The 10,952-nt window shown below is 41.1% G+C and overlaps 1 protein-coding gene across 1 annotated transcript; it reads right to left on the reverse strand.

Moving 5' to 3' along the window:
• Positions 1–1,348: 1,348 nt before the first annotated feature.
• LOC117294703 (scavenger receptor cysteine-rich type 1 protein M160-like) lies at positions 1,349–6,219 on the reverse strand. Its single transcript, XM_033777213.1, has 4 exons — positions 6,162–6,219; positions 3,861–4,178; positions 3,034–3,375; positions 1,349–2,489 (listed from the first exon to the last, which is right to left on the reverse strand). The coding sequence occupies exons 1-4, from the start codon at positions 6,217–6,219 to the stop codon at positions 1,882–1,884; spliced, it is 1,326 nt and encodes a 441-aa protein (XP_033633104.1). The 3' UTR covers positions 1,349–1,881.
• Positions 6,220–10,952: the final 4,733 nt, after the last annotated feature.

Below are 10,952 nucleotides of genomic sequence, written 5' to 3' on the forward strand. Positions count from 1 at the left end.
TGAATATCCTCATTATTTTCTTGGGAATCGTAAGACATTGTTTGAAAAATTACTCATGTGTTTAATACCAAAGTGGTCCTGTAGCATGCACTGCAGTTGGTTGCCTGCAAAAGTTGCCTCGTGTGAACAGGCCCTAATGCTACAAATTGAATCAATCTGACAGGGAATAACAGACTATTTTTTACTGATTGATAAAAACACATTACATAAACTACACGTTGTCCACTGGTTGAACCTGCCTCACAATGGGGGCTATTATCCACGTACTAACAATACTTTTATGAGTTACAGCTATTAAAATATCACACTTATATTTCTTTTGTTGGGCTGTCTGTGGAACAAAACAGGCTCGCTCGTAGATTTACCCTGGACATACAATCGCTACCAACGTTGTTTTGATTCCACCCCAAAAAAAAGAATGCTCCGGAACTAGGGACATAATTGTGCCTGAAGCTGTTTTGTATCAAGTCGTGTAAACAAGACATCCGAAGTTCATTGAAGCTATGAGTTGGATTCAGCTGTGTTCCCCCTTCCCCCACACAACCTTACCCCGTGCCTAGCCCTATGACTCTTTCTCTGTGCACAGATACGGAAGTGTACAAAGGCCGCCAGGAATAACCCCGTACCCTGTTGTCACAAACCGCTGGAAATCATAAACTTTTATGCCCATCTCGACTCATCGGTGGGGGGAGGGGATATATTTACCCAGTCGGTTTCCATTGGGGCTTATTACTAAGATAAAAGTTGCATTATCTTAAAGGGAAGGTACACGTTTGGTAGTTACTCTAAACAATTATTAACTTAAAAAACTGACTTGGTAACAAGCATTGGAGAGCTGTTGATAGTACAAAACATTGTGGGAAACGACTCCCTCTGAAGTAGTGAAGTTTTTGAGAACGAGGTCATTTCTCACTAAAATAATAAAAGACTTCTAGACTAGCTGGAAGTCTTTTATTCTTATCTGAAAACACACAAAATTAATTCGTCCAACAAGGGTGTTTTTTCTTTCATCATTTTCTCGCAACTCCGATGACCAATTGAGCCCAAATTTGCACAGGCTTGTTATTTTATGGTTATGATGGGATACACCAAGTGCGAAGACTGGTCTTTGACAATTACCGAACGCGTACCTTCCCGTTAATGTGATCCCTCTGGTGCTGTTGCTTCCCTGGGCCATCAAATTTCATAGAGCTGCCCAAGTAGAAATGAGAAGTGCACAATTAATGTACGTGTGACTTGGCAGTTTAGTTGGTAACCTTATTCTGGTATTGGTTGTGCTTAGCTCTGTTTTGTTTGCTTACGCAGCTCTATGAAATTGGACCCTGCATGGTTGTATCGTACTGCCGATAGCACACCCGAACAAAGACCACATGTATACCAAAATGGAGACCGTCAACATATTAGGGCTGAATAGCTCAGATGGTAGAACGCCTGCACGTTAACCTGAAGGTTGCAGGTTCAAGTCTCGATCTATACAGTGTGTCACCGCCTTCACAAAAGTGAGCAGTGCTCTCCCAAGCATGAATTATTTTCGGACTTCTTGGTGTCATATGAAAGTTGAGACCATAAGCGATCCATACATATATACCTTTTCCCCCACAGAATCGTATATTTTATTATTCGGCAGCCATTTCAAAAGTGTTTAGTTCTTTTCGTAGACACCCGGTAGTCAATGTTTCTTTGTGTAGACCAAAATTACGTAAACGCGGCTAATAATAGGTCCAACGTCAAAACAAATGCAGCAAAAGTCCTATGTGCACTAAAAGGCAGCTTGACAAATCGCGACCGTACAATTAATTTGGAAATAATACAAACACCGTGTGTATCAAACAAAATCCTCCCTTTGTAGTTTTATCACTTCTCAAAATATCGACCCACTGTTCAAAAGTAAACAGAATTCAGTGAATGTTCACCATGCATCGAATACTCGTACATTTCCACAGTGTCTCGCCCGCCCTCAACGTCCGTCATGTCTTGCTCCCGTCGGGTACGGACTGGTGGAGGGGTAGCTGTACGGTCGCCATTTTGTTTCCCTTCATCTGAAACTGTTTCACAAACTCCTGCGTCGCTTCCCGTCTCTCCGTCTCCCTCCCCTCCGTCGGTCTCATTACAGACAGTTTCACAGCCTTCCTCGATGTTGCCAACGCTACCAGTATCCTCGTTAATGTCTTTTCTATCTTTATCTTCATCCCCCTCTCCATCATCTGACGTAATTTGACCTTTGACCTCGGTTCCTCCAGAACACTCCCCTGGGTCATCTTCCTCGAACCCCTCATTCAGCTTCCCTTCGTTCTCCATGTCATCCAGTGGTTCATGCTCCGGTGACGAGACGCTCCCCTCCGATGAGCTCAACATTTTCTCGCAGTCTTCGCTGCGCCCGCTCACAGGTTGTGAGTGGGCCAGAACACAGGCCACGATGGGTATGAAAACGCCCCCAGCGACGAGAACAGACGCAGCTGCTATAATACCGGTACGCACGACCTCCATATCTATACCATAAGACAAATTGTGTGAAAAATAAAGTGCGTTTTATTAAGTTTCTTTCCTTATTTCGGTTTGCAGAATTGATACAATGAATGAGAGAATGTCGATATTCTTGATTTTTTTACTTTCGCTTTACACACAGTCGCAGATATCTTGCAACATGAATAACTGGAGAAGAGATAATGTATCAAGCAAACATCCGGATCTACAAATTTTATTTGTAGACTTGCCCAGTTTCTCCGAGCATGTCGATGTTGCGCTTTCGACCGATGGCTAATAAAACAATTAGCGTAGCTAATCAAGACTAGGGACCCACACCCCAAATTACCCGTCACAAAGTGTTTTATACAAATATTATAATATAAACATCGTGAAGTGTACACAGTTTAATAATTATCTTATTGAGAACATAACACCCATCAACAAGTTAAGACTATTGAAAAACGTCAAGACCTCACTGCACATGCTGTGGAGTAAGCTTTTGGTCTCAGGGTGTCGACGTTTCGGCTAGCCTGCTCTCGATTTTGCTGAAGGCGACATCAAACTTACCCCTTCCTTCATCTTCACTTCCATCAGCCTCCCCTTCGTCCGTCTCACACCTCACTCCTACGTCCTGCGCGTGCGTGCACACTCCTCCAGCATCGGATGGGCAAACGGTGAGCGAGAATATCTCGGCACACACTACGGGGCCAGTCCCCCCTCCGTACGGAACATTCCAGTTGCTCCCTTTCACGCCTTGGAACCCAAGATGCTGGCAGACTGCATCAGCAAAGTACTCTGACCATCCATAGTGACAGATGGTTGACCACTCATCGTTGAGGTACACCTCGACCCGCCCCTCACCTTGTTCTGCATCGCCTCCCGTCAGGCGAAACATGTATCCCAATCGATCTACACATGTAACAAGAAAAGTTAAAATCAATTTTTTGTTTTTACCCATCCGCCGATGTGTGTTAGCACTGTGGGAAAAAAATATCACAGGCAGGAAAAGTTAACAAAAATACACAGCACTAAATTGGAAACATCAATTGAACGGTGGACTGTGGCTTACTTTTGAAGAGAATGAATCGAGAGAGGGCGCTATATAAACCACACTCGTGGGTGGGGTACATGTAGTGAGACATGTGCGACAGGTCTCATGGGCAACTTCGTTTATGTAAATCAAGATTTGAAGGTCGTGGCTTTTAGGGATTATTGGAAGATGGTCCCAGCTTGTGCCATGATATTGTTGTCTTTCAATTTGGGGCATTTTGGTGTACACTCGGCCTCAAAAAATTGCCACAGAAGCACCTTATGACCTACTAGATTTAAGGCTTTCAGGTTTCACTCGTTTTTAGGTTTTAGAGCTTAGTTTATACAATGGAAACAAAACTTACGCATAAAATCCCCAGGTTCGGGAGTCCAGGTACATCGCAGCCCTACGTCATCACTATGTGTGCATATGTCACCACCGTCAGTCGGGCACGGCATCAGTTCGCCCTGTTCCGGGGAGTAGCACCAAACGGGACCGGTGCCCCCACCGTAATCCGCTGCGTTCCACCCGTCAGGCTGCACACCGTCGAAGCCCAACATCTCGCAGGTGAAGTCGGCTGCCTCGTAAGTCCAGTTGCGGTTGCAGACCGTGGTCCAGGTACCGTCTATGTAGAGTTGAAGCAACCCTTCATTTCGAGATGGACCTCCACCAAGATATCCAACTATTTTGAGAAATGGTAAACAAGAACAAGACAAAAAGTTAAGCATGGCAATTGCATTATTCTCTGTACATTATTTTGTTTAAGGTCACTATCTTGTCCTGATAGTTTAAATCGATGAAATTCAGCTGTTTTCACAAGCGGTTAGAAACCAGAAAATTGTTACCTTATATGCTTATATCAAGCAATGACATTATATCAATGATCTGTGCGTGGTCCCTATAGAATGTTGTTCTTGTAAATGTTTAAATAAAACCATTACATTGACAAAAGCATTGTCTCAATCTTGTTCTAGTATTTTTTTTTACCAGATTAAAGTCTCGTTAATGGCTAAATAACCCCGCCTGTGCATCAATGGGTTGTTTCAATATTTATGTTAGTGCACGCCTATAGCATAGGGAGCGGACCTCCCATTTAAAGGCAGTGGACACTATTGGTAATAAGCTCAAAAAAATAAGCATAAAACCCTACTTGATAACGAGTAATGGAAGAGGATGATAGTATAAAACATAGTGAAAAGCGGCTCCCTCTGAAGTAATGTAGTTTTCGGGAAAGAGGTAATTTTCCACGAGTTTGATTTCGAGACCTCAGATTTAGAATTTGAGGTCTCGAAATCAAGCATGTGAAAGCAACTTCGTGTGGCAAGCGTGTTTTTTCTTTCATTTATCTCGCAACTTCGATGACCGATTGAGCTCAAATTTTCACAGGTTTGTTATTTTATGCATATGTTGGGATACTCAGCAAGTGAGAAGAATGGTCTTTGACAGTTACCAATAGTGTCCAGTGTCTTTAACTTCCGCGAACACTTTTGGATACGCGGGTAATAATTATTGGCATAAAACCTTACTTGGAAACGAGTAATGGGCAGAGATTGATGGTATAAAACATTGTGAGAAACAGCTCCCTCTGAAGTGACCTAGTTTTGGAGAAAGAAGTAATTTTCCACGAATTTGATTTCGAGACCTCAAGTTTAGAACTTGGGGTCTCGAAATCAAGCATCTGAAAGCACACAACTTCGTGTGACAAGGGTGTTTTTTCTTTCATAGTTATCTCGCAACTCCGACGACCGATCGAGCTCAAATTTTCAGAGGTTTGTTATTTTATGCATAATTGAGATACACCAAGTGAGAAGACTGCTCTTTGACAAATTACCAATAGTGTCCACTGTCTTTAAGTGCCGCGTCCTAACCAATCGACATCGGCTATTACCGTTGCGTGCAACGATATCGTTGAAGAATGTGTCATCAAGGCGTTCCGGTGTCGTAGGGGATTTATGTTCCCCGGAGATTCTGTCCCCAGGGGAAAATTAACATGGACTGAATGAGGAAGGTTCAAAAGAGGGCGCTATCAGAAGAAGTGTGTTAACAGCAGAATGCGTATTAGGGGGAGGGGCAGAAACTCCGCTGTCAATGTGGAAATGATTCGGGCACGACGATCTATTATTGCTGTTATATATAAACGTTTGTTATATACCACTAAATTTGAACTGGTTTCTTTTATCTGTGTACACTTTCGGGCCAGAGTCCCCATACCCCAAAATGAGAACGACGGCTTTAAACGGACACTGCAGGTATTCGAACCGATTTGATTATAACTTTAGAAGGATTCATTTCCATTCAGGGCCACCATAGGAAAACGTGTGTAAAAATTATGATAGTATCTTTAAAAAAAAAAACAGACAGAATTTGTTCTTTCCCCCTCCATTGTTTGGGCATCTGAGGGGGAAAATACTTCAAAACTAATATAATTAACTGTAACTTACGGTATCGTAATGCAAGACTTCTGCTATTGCAATACATCCATATTTGTTTTTGTAAAGTCTATGAAGAAAATAAAGTCAGTTGTACGAATCAGGGCTGCCAATAAAAAAGAATAAACTTCCATCCCAAAGCAACCCGTCATTTGGGGCAAACAATCCCCTTTGCCCCAACCAAATCAACCACGACCAAACAACCCAACAATACAAAATATCAATTCTGAACTCACCAATCTCAGATCCCGAAATGCCGTAGCTCACACTAGCCGCAACAAACATCGACTTCATTTGGCAGATTCCAAACAACACCAGTAGTAGGCCTACACTATAAACCCCTAGCACCATACTGAAAGTGTATTTCTACCTAAACAATCTTCGCACAGATGAAGGCTAACCCCTAAAAGAGTGCGTTCTTGGTCTCGTGTGAGCGTTCTATCCTTGGCTCCTTGGATGCGTTCCTTGGTTCCTTGGTGCGTTCCTCGGTTCCTTGAGTGCGTTCATTGGTTCCTTTGGTGCGTTCCTGAGTTGGTGCGTTCCTACTTCCCAAATTTTAGCCGGAAGATTCAGTTCATGCCTTTATCATTCACGTCTCTTCTGCCAAACAGAGTACCGTGCTCTGTGATTTACTTTGAGATTTTCCAGTTTCGATTTGTTAACTAATGTTACGTAATGGATCCCCCATTAGTGACATTCTCTGGTGCCTGGTCGATTGATGTTCTTGTAGGATTGTTCTGATCGATGTTTTACACGCGATGGCGTATACATAATGGCCAGAAGTCACGGTGGAATAATTATTAATAAGTATCATTGATTTTCTGTTACTGAATCACCACTGGGTGTATATAACCAGATTGTACATGTTATGTTGCAGTTTACTTCATGGAAAATGTGTCCTTGCTTACCTATAGGGAAACATTAATATCAAACAATGTTTTATTTCGGTCACCTTTCTTTACCATCCCCGTTAATTGTTATGACTGCAGTCTACTGTTTCTTTTAAACACATTTAGTTTCTGTTCAAAATGCATGCCTATGTTTAGGACGTTGGTTTGTCTAAAACTGTGTTTGAATGTTGGAAATCCTAGGCCTAATACGCATCGGGGTGTTTAGTTAATTAATTTATTTATGAACATTCTAATAAGGAATAATCAATAGGGAAAACCTAAGCATCCAAAGCCATATTTTCTCTGTTTTCTATCAAGAGCGTATACATTCGAAGCCTCCACGACATTGGGTGCTAGACCCGCAGAAGATTCCGGATTTTCTTAAGGATGAATAATAATTTGAACAATAACTCGATGCATTCTTTTATATGTTCTGGTTTGTCTTTTTAGGCAAATTAATGGTTTGAATCGATTGGTTCATTTCTTCTCGACCTTGTTCACTTTTTGAAAAGCATAAAAACAAATTGTCGGAGAAAATCGGGGTTTTACGCTGCGGAAATCCTTACTCAAGCAGACAGTCTGTTCAGTTCAATCGGTTTTTGTTTTACAGCACAGTATTTCTTTCTTTCAGAGAAAGACATTGAAGATTGCACATTGCATGTCGATTACTTCGATCTGAATGTTGTCTCAATTGAACCCACTTTGTTTTTATTTTAAAATTATGTTTTATTAACTATTCTAAGGCCATGCTAATGCCCATTTACACTGCATTTTGGGACCGATGATTTTATCATGGGGTTATCGCTCGGTCCAGAATGTAGTAATAATATTAGCCAGCCCCGCATCATCACCGTGGTATCACCATCTGTAGTTTCCACTTTACCTTTTAGATTATACCGCCCTCTTGCGTCTACGAAAGCAGTTCTAGTGCGGTACGATTTTTCTAGGGATGCGAAACTTGAATTGCGCCCTCTGTACTCAAAGAATAATCCTTTTGAATGAATTAATTGTACTTGTTTTACACAAATTTCTGTCAATGAGAGTAGCGAGCCCTTTCAATTTCGAGAAAGGCATTTTTGAGGAGGAATTGGATAATACTCAAACTTAGATGTTTTTTACGCAGTTTTGCCTTCTAAAAGCAATACAATTATTAAATGAATCACAAGTTGGCGATATTGGTTTTTTTTGCATCAACAATGGAGGCAGAAGTAGAACTTCATTGATCAACCATCGTGGTGCAGCCACCGAGACTGGGAAAGGAAAATAATATACTGTGACCCATTTTTGTAAACTAAAGACTTGTATTCGTGTGTATTATTGTACTGTGTATGAAACCTAATATCGCTGCTGTATGACGATCTCTAAAGCCATTATCGCATGATAAAGGGAGTTCCTGTTGGTCCTGATTTGTTGGTTCCTATTGCATCATTTCAGAAATCTGCTTTGACATAATTTCTGACAAACGAAGTACCATCTCAAAAAAACTGACAAACAACGAACCATAATGTAGCTAGCTGTCACCTCGTCGTTCCCATCAGACACCAGGGTATCGGTTGTCGCGTGGCGAGGCAGAGTGGGTGCCAGTCAGGTCTGGCGAGCTGGGGACTTAAAGGCACTGGACACTATTGGTAATTACTCAAACTGATTGTTAATGTTAGCATAAAAACTAACTTGGTTACAAGCATTGGAGAGCTGTTGATATTGTAAAACATTGTGAGAAACGGCTCCCTCTGAAGTAAAGGTAGTTTTTGAGAAAGAGGTATAGTCTGTATCTGAAAGCACACAAAGTATAATGCAACAAGAGTGTTTTCTCTCATTATTATTGTTTTCTTGCAATCTCGATGACGAAGTTAGCCCAAATTTTCACAGGTTTGTTATTTTATGCATAATCTTTGTTGGGACACACCAAAAGTGATAATTGCCAAACGTGTCCGGTGCCTTTAACTTCGCGTTTTGTTCTGTCTAGCGCTGAACTTCCTCCTCCAAGGAGACAAGTGTCTTTGCTCTTTGGCGTCCGGCCGACTGGAGGCGCTAAACAACACCCACCATGTCCACTCCCTGTCACTGTGTCAGATTTAAGAAAACCTTCTTATAATCATGACAGTTCAAACAAGGGACGTCTTTTCACTTGTTGTGTTCTTGAGCTCTGGGAATTGGGTCGATGGAAAAATGGTGTACATGCTTTCTCAATAGGATAATATTGCGTCAATATTGGTACGTGAGGATTACACTGGGGTGCTTTAACCACGTTGCGGTGCCAGTCTAAAGACAAGCCAGGCTGGCATTTGAGGCATTCTGTATCCCCTTTAATGGAAAGAGAAAGAATACATCCTCAACATTTTTGGTTAGAACCAACATCCGCTGCCGTTTGGACACCACAAGCTGTTAAGTGCTAATTTTCTATGGTATTGACATGGTCCTTAGATCATGCTTAGATCATGCTCAATGCTTAGATATACGTGTCTGTTCTAGGCTATGTTTTAACCACGGTAATGTTTAATCATCATTATGTCCGTTGTCCTTTCAAATTTGTTTGCAAAACTATGATCAAGTGAGTCTCGAAGGAAGTGGGAACACCTTCACTAAACAAGCTATTCCTCTCCCAGCGCGGCATTGTCGATTGACGCCAGCACTATATCACACCCCTCCCCAACTCTAAACACGGATTCCCCCGTGTTGACGTAAAAATAGTTATCACCCCCCCCCCCCACTCAGCGCGTTATCCACAAAGGTTATTTTATTTGCATAATTTCATCTTTCATGCAACGTTTCCCCTTCCCGCCCCTTCTCCGCGAAAATCCACTGAGTCATGTGCTTTCACGTTCCCGAATTAACAGCACAAGATTTCAGATAACACCTTAAAGGCACTGGACAACTTTGGTACTTGTCAAAGACTTGATGTTTCCCAACGTGCATAAAATAACAAACCTGTGAAAAATTTGACTCGATTGGTCATCGCAGTTGCAAGAGAACAATGAAAGAAGAAAAAAAAAACATTGTTGCACACAACTTTGCTTTCGGATGATAATAAAAGCCTTCACCTGAAGTCTTTTATTATTATTTTGATTGAGAAATAACATCCTTTTCAAAAACTACGATACTTCAGAGGGAGCCGTTACCAAAGTAAGTTGTTATGCCAACAGTTGTTTTGAGTAATTATCAAAAGTGCCTTTAACCAGGGGAACAATGGGTGCATGTAAACAATTTCTTTTCGTGGGTGGGGGGAACTTCTGGCCAAGTTTCCGTTTGTCCTTTTCAGTGCATTTTTATTTTAATTTACCATATTTTTTTATGGCGTTGGTGTAAAAACAAAATATACATTTTCTGTGTGCAAATTGGGACATAAGACCCTTAAGTTAGTTCATTTAAACCCAGTGGATACGTAATATGTAGCTATTTTCAAATAGAGCTGTATATAATGGAAGTGATCATAATTATTTCTCAGAAATGTTCGTTGTTAAAGCGCCCTCTTTGGGGGAGCGCGCCGTTTTCAGGTTCATTTCAAATTGCTAAGTTACTATTTTCGGAGAAAATTAGGGTTTTACCATCTGGAAATCTGGCTGATTATGAAGTGCAGTCATGTACAGTTCTATGGTTAAACAACAAAGTCATGGATGTTGTTTAACATTTAGAAAATAGCATTTGAAAATCACTATTGCTTTATTAATTGCTACCTATAAACCGAACACACTTATCCGTCGTCCGTTGTTAAAACCTAACGACCAAAAGTCATAATGTGGCTCATTTTGATTTTATTGCTTGTTTGTTGAAAACGGTAAGGATTTGAATGAATTAACTGACTTCACCAAAAGTTTACCTGTAGTTGTGACCATCTATTATTCATGTGGCACTCAAACTTGTCACATTCCTTTAATTTGTACCTTGTGCGCTGTTTAATGCATGCATTGGTATCAGTCTAATGTTGTCCCCTATTGTGTGTTACTGCTGACTCTAGCCTGGTGAATATACAAAATAAGACCTTAATATATAACCTTTGGGAAAGAACATTTCTTTGAAAGAAAACGGGTTTGTGTGAAGTACGTTACGTCATATTTCCCAAGGCTCCATTTCCAAGAAAAAGAGAACAAGATCACATTATGTTCATGAAAGAATTATCAGATTAAATCGCTGGAACGT

Source organism: Asterias rubens, chromosome 9 (assembly GCF_902459465.1).
Source record: "Asterias rubens chromosome 9, eAstRub1.3, whole genome shotgun sequence".
Classification (NCBI taxonomy): Eukaryota; Metazoa; Echinodermata; class Asteroidea; order Forcipulatida; family Asteriidae; genus Asterias; species Asterias rubens.

Bases quoted from the DNA above. Each gene is read 5' to 3' on its own strand.
- LOC117294703 (XM_033777213.1), bottom strand. From the start codon at position 6,219: ATGAAGTCGATGTTTGTTGCGGCTAGTGTGAGCTACGGCATTTCGGGA. The intron at 3,376-3,860 runs GTAAGTTTTGTT...TTACATGTGTAG, and splicing joins CGAACCTGGGGATTTTATGC to ATCGATTGGGATACATGTTT. The intron at 2,490-3,033 runs GTAAGTTTGATG...CTTATGGTATAG, and splicing joins AAGTGAAGATGAAGGAAGGG to ATATGGAGGTCGTGCGTACC.